Source organism: Nelumbo nucifera, chromosome 5, assembly GCF_055504915.1.
Source record: "Nelumbo nucifera cultivar China Antique chromosome 5, China Antique-T2T, whole genome shotgun sequence".
Taxonomy (NCBI): Eukaryota; Viridiplantae; Streptophyta; class Magnoliopsida; order Proteales; family Nelumbonaceae; genus Nelumbo; species Nelumbo nucifera.
In genome coordinates, this window is record NC_142653.1 from 74,167,927 (window position 1) to 74,181,174 (window position 13,248).

At 36.1% G+C, this 13,248-nt stretch overlaps 1 protein-coding gene across 6 annotated transcripts; it reads right to left on the bottom strand.

The window, feature by feature from the left end:
* Positions 1–8,846: 8,846 nt before the first annotated feature.
* Positions 8,847–12,417, bottom strand: LOC104593974 (Pentatricopeptide repeat (PPR-like) superfamily protein). 6 transcript variants are annotated; one of them, XM_010254098.3, is made up of 4 exons: positions 9,966–12,417; positions 9,588–9,819; positions 9,239–9,464; positions 8,847–9,080 (listed from the first exon to the last, which is right to left on the bottom strand). In XM_010254098.3, the coding sequence occupies exon 1, from the start codon at positions 12,003–12,005 to the stop codon at positions 10,020–10,022; it is 1,986 nt and encodes a 661-aa protein (XP_010252400.1). In that variant the 5' UTR covers positions 12,006–12,417; the 3' UTR covers positions 8,847–9,080; positions 9,239–9,464; positions 9,588–9,819; positions 9,966–10,019. The 6 variants fall into 6 exon arrangements, with proteins under 6 accessions (XP_010252400.1, XP_019052667.1, XP_019052668.1 ...); XM_019197122.2 differs by having other exon boundaries at positions 9,239–9,495; XM_019197123.2 differs by having other exon boundaries at positions 9,239–9,502.
* Between the last annotated feature and the right edge of the window lie 831 nt (positions 12,418–13,248).

Consider the following 13,248-nt stretch of genomic DNA (forward strand, 5'->3'; position numbering starts at 1 on the left):
TCCCACGACCACCTCCACCTCGACCTCTACCTCTACCTCTACTTGCACCCCTAGGTCCCCACTTGCATTTCCACATCCATGTACTTCTCTTTGGCCTATTTGACCCTTTAAGGATTTTAGATGCCCCTAATGCTTCATCAAGTTGAGTTCATGTAAGATCACACCCTTCATAGACCAAGTCATTTAATGGGTCTTTCCCAATCAACCTCACTGGATTCATCTACATCATCAAAGCAAATAGGGTCAAATTGCTTTGGATTTGCACGCCTTGTTGTAAATCATTCTCAGAGGCGTTGATTGTATTAAACAAATACAAGATCATTGAGCCTCTTTTGATCAAGCCTACTCCTCTTTTTTGTATGAATCTACATTCACAAAAAAATAAGAAAAATTATAAAAATAAGTATCTTAACTTTCATAAATAATTTTATCACAAAACCAACCATTAGGTCCATTACTTAGAACTTACATGCTCAAAAGTGCTCCAGTTGCGCTCACAAGCAGAAGTGCATGTAAGACCTAATATGCGTAATGCAATACGCCTAAGGTTTGGGGTGCAATGTCCATAGCTATGCCACCAATCAGCTACAAAATAGAAAAAATGAATTAAAACAATATAAATTTAAAATAACAAGAATAAAATATAAATATAAGTTTCAGGAAAAGAGAGATTATATTAATTGGTTGATTTTCACGTTGCCTAATTGCTAATTCTTTAGAGAAAGCACCATGAGCGTGCTTATACTCTTCAAACTGATGAGAGATATTGTCTTGAATTTCAATATCACTGACCTTTCTCTCAATGAAATCTAGAAAGCTCATTTCAAACTTTCCAACCGATGCTTCATCTTGTGGTTTAGCCTTATAATAAAGGGCTGGACTGAGAAAAAAACCAGTAAGGTGCAACGGATGTTGCATCATATTAGTCCAATGCCTATCAAAAATGTCTAAACTGGGCTTATACTCCCTTTCTTTCCCACTAAAATTTTCTTTTATTTTCTCTCTTGCTCACTCCATTGCATTGTAAAAATAACCCATTATGGGTTTCTCATCACCATCAACCAATCATAAAACCTCCACAATCAATTGAGCAGCCAAAAGAACGACTCTTACATTTTTCCAAAACTCAATAGAAAGCACAGTGTTTGATGCTCTTATTCCATCTAATTTGTTAGCACCTTTACTCTTGTTCCACACATCACCAACAAATAAAGCATGGAAGAGCTCTTTGAAAGTATATAAACTTTGTAAAGTTAGAAAAGATGTAGCAAACCTTGTAACTACACATCGTACAAGATCTCTTCCATTTGTTTTTTCTCTCATGCGTGCAAGAAGAAGAAGATGCCTATAAATAAAAACAGTCACTTGTCTTGCCTTGGCAATACAACTTTTTGTAGACCTCAATTCTCCAATGTCTTCCAACATAAGGTCTAGACAATGAGTAACACAAGGAATCCAAAATAAATTATTCCTCTTCAATCTTAAAAGATCACCGTTAACAACATAAGCAGAGTGGTTATCACTAACCACTTGCACTACATGTTCCTCCCTTATTTCCTCAATAACTTTATCAATCAACCCAAACAAAAAAGTTTCATTATGGAATTCATTTGATGCATCAACTGATTTTAGAAAAAAAAAAGTCCCTTTAGGAGAATTCACCAAAAAATTAATCAAAGATCTTTGCCTTTTATCAGTCCATCCATCAGACATGATGGTACAACCATAAGTCTTCTAAGAAGCCTCATAATCCTTGTATATTTGCTTTGTTTTCTCAATCTCCCCTTTCAAGAGTGGCTCTCGTAACTCATGGTAACTTGGAGGCTTGTATGTAGACCCGAATTGTGCAATTACTTCAACCATAACTTCAAAACTTTTCAGTTTCACCATATTGAAAAGAATCCCAGCTTGATAAAACCACTTTTCTACATATTCACTTACTTTTTTCATTTCTTCATTCTTCAAACGACTGTCAATGCTTTTTGAATCAATTGTCCTTTATGCCTTGCTTCAACAACTTCTTTTGGACTTGATTTCACAAAACTATCCATAGGTCCTCTGACATTTTCCTTCTTTTTTGGTGGAAATGAGGAATTTGAAATTGGAGTGCTCCTACCACTTGAAATGGAGACACCTTCTATGGGTTGATTACATTGATTGTTAGAACCCCTTTCAGATACAATATGCTCCCATGCCTCACGATTATCTTCAATTGTAAAATCATCCAATAGTTTCTTCCTCTTATTCTTGTGCATATATTCTTGCATCTCCTTGGCAATACTTACAGTAGTTTTGGGACATTTAGTCACATCCCCATATCCCCTAATCAAGTGTTGTTTTATCTTTTTTATTCCTCCTTTAACAACTTTACCACATAATGAGCATGAAATTGCATTTTTATCTTCTAAATCATGCCAAAATGTATATTTTAGCTAAACTATAAAAAACTAATAAACAACTCTATTTCTATTGAAAAAAAAACTAATAAACAAATAAAAATGTTAAACTATAAAATAGTTAATAAAGCAAAGCAAGCAATAAAGTTTTAGACAAAAACAAAGCAAGCAATGAAGAAAATTTTAGCTAATCAATAATTCAGCTATTCAGTTAGAAATAGAAATTAAGTAAAAAATTAAAGCAAGCAAATTTCAGCTATATCTATATAATATAATCAAATTTCATTCAATATTGCAATATTCATATATTTCCTAAACCCTAAGTAAGCAAGCAACCATAATCCAAATCAGAAAATGCAACATTGCAATATATAAATAGAAATTAAAAAAAAAAATCAGCCATATAATCAAGTTTCAGACTTGTAGTTTAGCTAGGTAAAAAGATTTCAGCCATATGGCCCATATATATATATATATATGATATAAAAAAACATTTGAATGAAAAGAAGAAGAACTAAAGAAGAGAAGAAGAGTAGGTTCGACTGTTAAAAACTGAGAAGTGAGAAATGACAACAATGATTGAATCAGTGAAGGGAGGAGAAAAGTATAGGGCGGAGCCCCTATTTTTACAAAAAAAGAAAAAAAGCAAAAGAATGGACTCAAGGGGCGGACGACTGGAAATAGAGAATAGTTGGACTCATGGGGCAGAAGAAGAAGAAGAAGAAGAAAGGGAGATGATGATGATGATGATGAGTGGAGAAAGGGAGGACTGAGGAGTATAGGGGCGGAGCCCCTGTTTTTTTCGAAAAAAAAGAAAGGGAGGATTGGCGGAGCCTTGACAACTATGTTCCACAATGATACGATGTCGACATTCAACAGCACCATTTTGTTGGTGTGTGTGAGGACATGAACGTCAATGGAATATTCCCATAGAATGAAAAGCATCAGTAAGAGGCTTATATTTTGTGCCCTCATCGGTTTGAATAACTTTGGTTTTGCAATCCAATAAGTTTTCAACATGATTTTTGAATGATAGAAATAAGGATGGTGCCTGAGATTTAGTAGTCATAGGAAAGATCCAAATAAATTTACTCAAAACATCCATAGAAGATAAATCATATTTGAATCCTTCAATTGAAGTGGTAGGGGCGAGACCCCAAACATCAGAAAATATTAATTCCAATGGCTTTGTAACAACTGAATTACTACAAGAGAAAGGAAGAGAATGTGTTTTTCCTCTAGGATAGGCCATACAGAAGGAAAAAGATTTATTGGAAATAGGTAAGTCATATTTAGAAATAATATGAGAGGTAATTCTATGATTGGGATGGCCCAATCACAAATTCCAAACATCCTTGGAGGTGCATTCTCCAATCAAGGCTGCAAAACTGTTGGAAATAGATTGCACTTTGTATAAGCCATCTTTAATTGGTCATTTGAAGAGAATCTTCCCCATCATCCAATCCTCTACAAGAAAACCAAAGGCATCAAACACAAACACTGCATCATTATCCTTGTAGAATTGGCTTATAGACAAGAGATTTTTAGTGATCCGAGGCACATGTAAAATGTTATGTAAATTAAAGGATCCAGAGGAAGTATGAATAGTGGAATATCCAATGTGAAAGATGGGTAAATGCATACCATTACCAATAGTGATTTCATCAGAACCATTACATGGATTATGCAAGGATAAGTTATTGAGATCTGCAGTGAGGTGATTCGTAACCCTAGAATCTGGGTACCAAGTTGAATCATGAGAAGAACCAACAGAAGAGGCAATGAGAGCAGCAACATTGGGGTTCTTTTTGTAAAACTTCTTAGCACCTAGAAGCTCTAGATATTTCTTGCAAATGGCAACAATGTGTCCGACATATCCACAAATCTGACAAATAACAGAAATATCCTTACCATTGAGTCGTTTAGAACCATTGTTAGGATGTTTCTTACTGTCAAAGGAAGAAGACAATTGTCGAGGCTTATTTGAGTAAGAATTCTGTTGTATGTAGTGGTATCCCTCTTTTTACTTGCAATATTAGCAAAAGGAGAATTAATAAAGATAGCACGTCGAGCTAATTGCTTCTCAAAGGTAAGAAGCAGACTTTGCACATCTAACATAGTCAAATCATCCAATCAGGTAGTTACTATGATAACAAAGGTATCATACTCTGGTGGTAAACCACCAAGAAGATAGTGAATAAGATCTGAATCTGATATAAAATAATTAGAAGCAACAAGTGCATCAGAAATGCATTTAATTTTCTAGATGTAGTCTACAATTGACAAGTCTCCTTTTTTATGTGTGCTAGCTCTAGCTTCAAATCATGAATTCTGGATTTGTTTGTGGAGGAAAATAAGTGACTGAATCAGTCTCATACTTCCTTAGAAGTTTTGCAGCCTACAACTTGGGAAAGAACATGTTCTGTGAGTGAAGAAAGAAGTCAGCTCAATATGAGTTGATCCTGTTCATACCAGGAGGTGAATTTAGGGTGACTTGTTGATCATTGGTACCAACAACATACTTTGATGGACATGGTAGAGATCCATCAATATATCCAATGAGTCGATCCCCATTAAGTGCAGGGAGAATTTGCATGGACCATAGAAGATAGTAGTATCTATCTAGGCGAACTGTAATAACATTCATAAAGTTGGACAGAGTAACCAATCCATTAGTTATGGATGAGGACTCACCTTGAGAGTTGATCGAAGAGATTTGGGTAGACATGACACTAGTCTTCTATATCTCTAATACCATACGAGACTTAATTGAAGAAGGGAATTGTTCAATTGATATTTACCGAGTTTATAGAGATTTATATACAGATGTAAAGAATTCAAAAGTTCAAAATTAAATGTACAGATAACTAATAAGTATAACAAGATAATAATTATCTGGTGTTATTAAATATACAGATAACTATTGACTAGTGTTATCCAACTGATGACGTGGATGCCATGTGGTTATCTCTAGCACATATTTCTCTCCATTTCTCATCTTCATCAATCTACCATGGTAGTTTACTCCATAAACGCGATCGTTTTCCCCATAACATCATCTTGAAGCCTCAATCGATATAAATCGCTTGTATTTTTGTTGCATCTACTGAAAGGGCAAATGCAAGTAGAAAAAGGAAGGAGATGGGGAGCTTAATGCTAGGAATGTCTTTGGTCCGTTCACAAAGCAATCTAACACTGAAGGTAGAAAAAGGAACGATACAGGAAGACACATCCGACGATGCACGGATGCGGGAAATCGAGGCAATCGATGAAGAATTGAGAGGAATAAAAGAAGTTGAGTTTGGGATTCCTTGATCTCGCTAAAGACAGCAAAGAATGAGGTCAAATGCAGGAGTGCTTGGCCAATCGAGGTTGGATTTTTCACAGGATTTCTGATTACACCATCGCAACTGTGGGGAACAATGGAATGAAAAGAAGACTGGTCAGAAGAAACAATGGCGGAAGGATCGAGATGACCAAAGCCCAACTCAAGAGACGAACAAGTGAGGGTTTGGATTACATTTATGGAATTAGAAACAGCGAAATTGGACAAGAACGAGGTCGAATACTGGCTTTCTGAACATCTAAAATAGCCTCACCGGAGAGAAACTCGAACAGAGATCGACAAACGGAACCTTAGGTTCAGTTTGGAAGTAGTACAAAATCAAATATGTAGAATGCAAAACCTTATTTTTGGTATTATTTTGTATGTACTTGCACTGTACATATTTGCATTTGTGCTCTTTTCAAATTGAGCCTTAGTAACTAAATCCATGTTTGGAAGCTTTAACTGAAGAAAATCTAAGCGACGAATACGGTGAATATTATCAATGAATTAGGGAAATGAAATGAGAGTGGTCAAACTTAAATAACAAATTTGAAGTGGACCGATGAGCATGCAAATTGAATTTTTAATGGAACCCGCTGAGAGTCGAGGAGATATGATCGGTTATCACTTGATCTCGCCCAAAAGCAAGTCGAGCTCTTCTTCTTTGTTTATATTTTCCATCTCTAAATCGATGACAGAAAGCTATCGGTGCTCCAACGAAGAAAGAAAGATAGCAAGGTTTTAAAGAGGCTTATGGACTTATACAACTTTACAAATCTTACGGTCTCTGATGACCCAAAAGAAGAATTGGCTTATAGGCCTTGCAATGGGGAGAGAGAGAGAGTCAAAGGAGGAAGGGGGTGTGAGTGTTTGCCGCTGCGTTGAAAGGAATGAGCTGAGGGTAATATTGGGTTTTAAAAAAATTTTAAACATCACATGGTGTCACATGTGTACGGATTTTGATAGAATATTAACGGACACTAACGACAGGAATAGAATTAGTCAATTGTCAAAAACAATAAAAATGGTTTAAAAACAATAATTAAATAGTAAGTATACAATTTGCCTTAGAGATAAGAAATTGTGAAAATTTAGAATGTGAAACGTTTGGTCGGAGATATTGAAATTCATTTTAATGTAAAAGAAAAAATAAAAATAAATAAATTCCAGAAATTCAAACGGAACTAAATTAATTGGACAGAATCATTTTAACGTAAGCCTTCTGTAATCAGATCAACCTCTAGTTAATTTTCTATTTGACAGTTTCAGCAATTAACTGGACTGGATGTCATCCTAGTTGAACTGGAATCAAGTAGGGGGGCTTACTGGCTGGGTTTGGTGGGTTAACCGAGCTGATTCGAGAACTGGACAGAATTAACCGGATGGGTCAACTCTCGTGAACTGTTTTGGCTCAATTGCTGCTTCACTTGTATCTTGGTTTTGTAATTTGTATAGGGTTGGATTGTGGACTAAACAGGTCGAGGTTCCAACTTAGCGCAGTCCAGTTATTGAAAACATCGGATAGGTAAAGTGTCAGCGTTACCATTAAATTTGTATTCCTGCGTAACCTTGCACGATTATTTCATTTTATTATTGACTTCTAGACAATCTTTTTGCTTTATCTCTTGGCATATCTAGTAATCTCAAATTTCATCAAAATTGGTGAAAATATTAGGTAGATGGACGGTAAGCAAGATCATTTTTTAAAACATGTATACCAAAGTTTTGCTTTTGAAGGGAAAATTTTTCAAGAGTAAATTATTTTCTGGCCCTCAACGTTCTAGGTAGAGAGAGAAACCTTAAAGATCCGTTTGGTTTGAATGAATAAGGGTTTGGAATCAGAATCATCCATTCGAATTTCCTCCTTTGGTTGAGCGGAATCCGACATTACTGGTGGAAGGGCATTGCCCCATTTGAGGGAATTGCCATTCCCTCCCTTGGGAATGAGAATCCATTCCAGCCAATTCCAACTGCAAACCAAATGGACCCTAAATTTTATTAACCAAGTTGGACAAATCAAAGATTGACTAGAGGTGAAGAAAGTTCAAGAAAACACCAAAACCAAAACAAAAATCCAGGAGTGAAGGACTTGGCATTATCCATGAAAATCAAAGGCTTGACATTTAGGGGTGTTTGCCAATATAAAACAAAAACATATATATTGGCCAACACCTCCTTAGTGGATAAGAAACACTAATCATGTATCAAACAAAGTACTCAAGTCATCTAAGCCTAGTCCCAATTATATAGGATTTGCTACATGAATTCGTCTCCACTATACCACTCTGTTCAGTACCAAAATCAATTGTTAAATTGTGAGCCATTAAGTCCTTTCTCAAGTCATATAAGCCTAGTCCCAATTATATAGGATTTGCTATATGAATTCGGCTCCACTATACCACTCTGTTCAGTACCAAAATCAATTGTTAAATTATGAGGCATTAAGTCCTTTCTCACTACTTCAACCCATGTCCTTTTTAGTCGCCCTGGCTCTTCTAGAATTCTAAAATCTTTAACTTGTAAAGGATCACTTCTTTTCATTGGTCACCTAAGTGTCTTTTGAGTAAGTTTATTTTTTATCCTGTTATTTCTAGTTTTTCCACTCATCCATGTTAATATTTTGCATTTCTGTTAAACACATTTTTTGACATGTTCCTTGTCTGCATAACACTTGTGCCATACGACATTGCTGGCCCTACACTCATTTAATAAACTTTTCCTTTCAGCCATAATGTTAATTCTCCTATCATAATGACTTTAGATGCAATTCTCCATTTTTCCCATCTTGCTCAAATTCAATGGATGACATCCTAGTCCACTCCATGACAATTATCAAAGGTAATAAAAAGATCACATTGGTATACAATCCAGAGTGTACCCTTAATACTACTCGTAACCTTTGCTTGGGACATAAGTCCATTTATACTCAGTAGATAGAAATATAAATCGAAAGCTCTTAATCCTAAATCTTGTGAATCAAAGAAGGCAGAAAAGAAGCAAGACAGCATCAGAAATATCACATGGTATCCGGGCAGTTCTCTTGAAATACCACATGATGTGATTGGTAGAATTGGATCTTGGCCATCTGTGTCTAAAGAGTTTGCTGATATGCCTATTTTAAATCAATTAATGTATACTAAATTTTTTTATTAAGAATTAATTCATTGGAAGGTAATCCATAATTATATGATCTTTTAATGGTGTCACTACAAGTTAGATATGGAAATACTTCAGCTATTCTTGGTTTCATGAAATCACCTTTTCGGTTTATATGCTGGAGCAATACCTCAGCTATTCTTGGTTTCATGAAGTGACTTTCTAAAGCTGAGAACATAGACTCTGACTTTTCTCCCCATCTGAAGCAAACAATCCAAACATACCAAATATGAAAAGAGTCTAACCTCCAAGTAGAAACAAAATCCCAAGAAAAAAAAGGAAAGAAATTAAGAATAAATAAATGAATTAGGAAACTAAAGAATATTAATTAACAGGAATAATCTTAAATTCAAATTACATTGCTTCAATGTAAGAAGACTTGCTCTCCATCTCTAGGAATGATCTTGAGCTTCTTTTTGATGGCTCCATTCATCAATGTAGCAATGCCATCCTTGCTACCTGTAAGAAACCTCTTGGAGTTGAGATATCTTGAGTATGTCTTCATCATTGTCGCCTTGGATTGGATGATACCATGGCTGTTGCAAAAACCGGATATCTGAATCCAGCATAAAATTGTAGAAGTCCTGCAGTGCCCAAATCGATTTCATCCCAATTCTGAAAACTTTGATGAAAATCAATTACTAAAGCAATTATAGTTGCAAAGAGATAGAATGCAACAGGAACAGTACCACAGTTGCTAGCCTTACCAATGACGTCCTCGAGCTCACCCCCATGGTGGCCCACTGCACGTTGCTGATTAATCCATTGAGCAAGACTGTTCTGTGAAATGGGTTTGTTAGATAATTCAAATATGCTACACTAAATTTTTATATTCTCCCATTCTTCTTTTCAAGATTTCATAAAATGGGGCCAGTTTTCCTTCTCCACTTCATTGTTATCAAGCCATGACAAATCTTTGAACAGAGGAACACACGAAATCTGCATTTTTCACAATAGAAACCTTAATATCTGTACCTGCAAGTTTCATAGCTTAAGAAATACAATTTCAAGTGTGGGAGATAAATGAAATAAATATATTGGTTTCTAATATTTGTTTATTTGCATTTAGAAAAATAAATACTTACAGGGCTCAAATATTTCTCATATCCCAACTTCCAAACCCAAATACAGGTTTTGTATCACAACATCAATGGGGTTGCATCTTCTCTATCAATCATATTTTCTTCCAAACCTTGCAACAGTTTGGCCATGTGATGCAATGTGGAACAAATTTCTTTCATTTCCTCGTGTGATGTATCTCCAACAAGAAACTCATGAACTATGCCATTCACCTCAATTAAACTACACCCAGGCACCTTCTTGATTCCAAGCTCCTTCATCTTCTTTCTTACCTTGGTCACATCTTCCCATCTATCAGCTGCTGCATAAATATTGGCAAGAAGTGTATGTACACCAGAATTATTGGATTCAATCCCATCAAGATGTCTAGCTACACGCTCACCCATCTCAACATTTCCATGGATTCTGCAGGCACCAAGTAAAGCACCCCAAAGTGGTACTACAATCCCAATATTATCACTTGGGATCTTTTCTATAAACTCCTCTGCTTCATTTAACAGTCCAGCACGCCCAAGCAGGTCTATAAAACACCCATAATGTTCTAATTTAGGTTCAATTTGATATAACTTTCTCATAGAATCAAAGTGCCGGCGCCCTTCCTCCACTAGTCCTCCATGACTACAAGCACTCAAAACACCAATGAATGTGATGTCATCTGGCTTCACACCAACCAATTTCATCTCTGAAAATAATTCAAGTGCTTTGGTTGTTTGACCATTCATAGCAAGCCCACAGATAATAGCAGTCCATGAAGCCCTGTCCTTCTCTTCTATTCTCTTAAAAATCTCTATGGATTTCTCTATGCACCCACATTTGGCATACATGTCTATAAGAGCAGTGCCAACAATAGCATCAATTGTAACCATATTTTCATCAATGTATCCATGGATCCATTTCCCTTGCTCTAGAGCTCCCAGCTGAGCACAACCTGTAAGGAGTGCAACAAGAGTGAATTTATCAGGCTTTACCCTTTTCATTTGCATCTCCCGAAACAGAGTTAATGCTTTGTCAAATTGGTTATACTGCACATAGCCATTAATCATAGCTGTCCAGAGAATAACATCCCTTACTGGAGTCCTATCAAAGAGCTCTCTAGCCTCATCAAGCTGACCACAGTTCACATACCCAGATACCATGCTTGTCCAAGAAATTACATTTTTATCCGGCATTTCATCAAAGATTTGACGAGCCAGACTTAAATACCCGCACTTTGAATACATATCTAACAAGGCATTACGAATAACAGTGGTGAATTCAAGTTCCCTGTCAATATATAGATGAATTTCCTTACCCAGCTCCACATTCCCCAAGGCAACACAAGCTGAAAGAGTGCTGACTACCGTCGCTTCATCAGGCCTCACAAAACTCTGCTGTTTCATCTGCTGGAAAACAGAAAGTGCATCGTCAAATCTCCCACTCTTAACATATCCAGAAATCAAAACATTCCAGGAAATCGCATCTCTTTGTGACATTTCTTCAAACAACCGGCGCAAAGTCTCCATGTCACCCATTTCTGCGTACATGTCCATAAGTGAATTCCTCACATAGGAATCGAATTCAAAACCAGTTTTCACAATAAATCCATGGATGTTTCTTCCTTCCGAAACTGCCCGCAAACACCCAATTGCCTTAAGGACAAAGGGGTAAGTGAAATTATCAGGGGATAAGTCGTCTTCCCTCAACCGGTTGAAGAGCAAAAGGACTTTTCGAAAGTTACCCTTCTTTGCAAATGTCTTGATCATTAAATTGAAGATAAAGAGACATGGCTCTTGAATGTAAGAGAAGATTCTCTCCGCATACCGTAAATTTCCAGAATTTGGGTCTGTACAGAATACCATGAGCTTGTTCAACGCATCCCTGTTTTGATGAAGACCAACTCTGAAGATCTGGGATTGAATTTGTTTCAGCTCTTTCATGGACTTGCAGTTTTGGAGATAGAGCAGACATTCTTTCTTCGTTAATCTTCCAGTCTTTTGGGTGGAAGTTGAGAAGAACTTAAATGTTTTTGAGAGAGGACGGAGGGAAAACGAAGATAACGAACACATAAGTCATAACAGCCTTTTGAATGGATGAAATAACACAGCCGGAGGTTGAGGAATTGGATGGAGTAGCCCGTCACGGGGTGGTGAGGAAGTTGCCGTGGACGAGAACCAGGGTATTAAATAGAAGAAGTCTCACTCACCGATACAACTCGAGGCTAACGTATTGATTGGATTAGAAAGGGTAAATCGCTAGTTGTTTGTCGAAGAGAGAAACACTGCGGCGAATTTTCTCAGGCAGGAAGTAGCCGGCGGCGGAGACATTGATGTGATATCTTCACTGGTGGAAGTGGAACCATGGAAGCAAGGGGTTGGGGTGTCGGGTAAGGACAAATCCGGATAAGGACAAATCCGGATAGCAGATACGGGGCAAGGGTTTTCCACTGCGGACTGCGGTGAATGCCAGTCTGAGTGTCTGACCGTTGGCAACTTGCTTATCTATGGAACAACCAAGCGTCGTTTTTGGCTGGGGTTTCATCGGTAGACCTGACAATCGAGTCGTGTCAGGTTCGATTCGGGTTCAAGGCATTTTTTTTGGGTTGATGATAATATGTTTTCAAAATTTTCAACAATTTTTTATATTTTTTAGTATAAAAATAACTCACATCTATCCCATTTATTATGATGAATATAGAGATGTGTTCCAATAATTGCTACAAAATGCATTCATTTTTTGAAACTTGTTTTTGTGTTTTCTTAATTTTTATTATTTAATTATGTCATCAAGGGTTAATATATTTGACCTAACCAGCCACTATTCACTAAATAAGAAAATAATTTCACTTTTTGGTTAAATTTTGAATGTTGTATTGCACTATTATCATCAATAAAAACAATTCCTTTTTATCACACTTTTTCTTTAATATGATTAATAATAAATATTAGAGATGTGCCCAAATGTTTTCTACAAAGTTTCTGCATTTTTTTGTAATTTTTTGTGTTTTTATCTTTTTTGCTATTTAATTATGATATCAAGGGATAACACATTTGATCAAAAATGTTAAATTGTTGATCCTCTACCAAATAGGAAAACAATTTCACTTTTCGGTCGGCTTTATATTTTGTATTTTATTTAATATGATTAATATAAAATATTACTAGATTTCTGTATTTCTTGTTGTTAACCCACAACCAGAAAGTAATTTCATTTTTTGGGGTGTTTTAAATTTTGTATTTCATTTTCAACATCAATAGAACAATTATTGTTTTCCATACATATTTTCCTTTGATATGATTAAAATGGAATATT

Coding starts and splice junctions, on each gene's coding strand:
- LOC104593974 (XM_010254098.3), bottom strand. CDS start 12,005: ATGTGTTCGTTATCTTCGTTTTCCCTCCGTCCTCTCTCAAAAACATTT.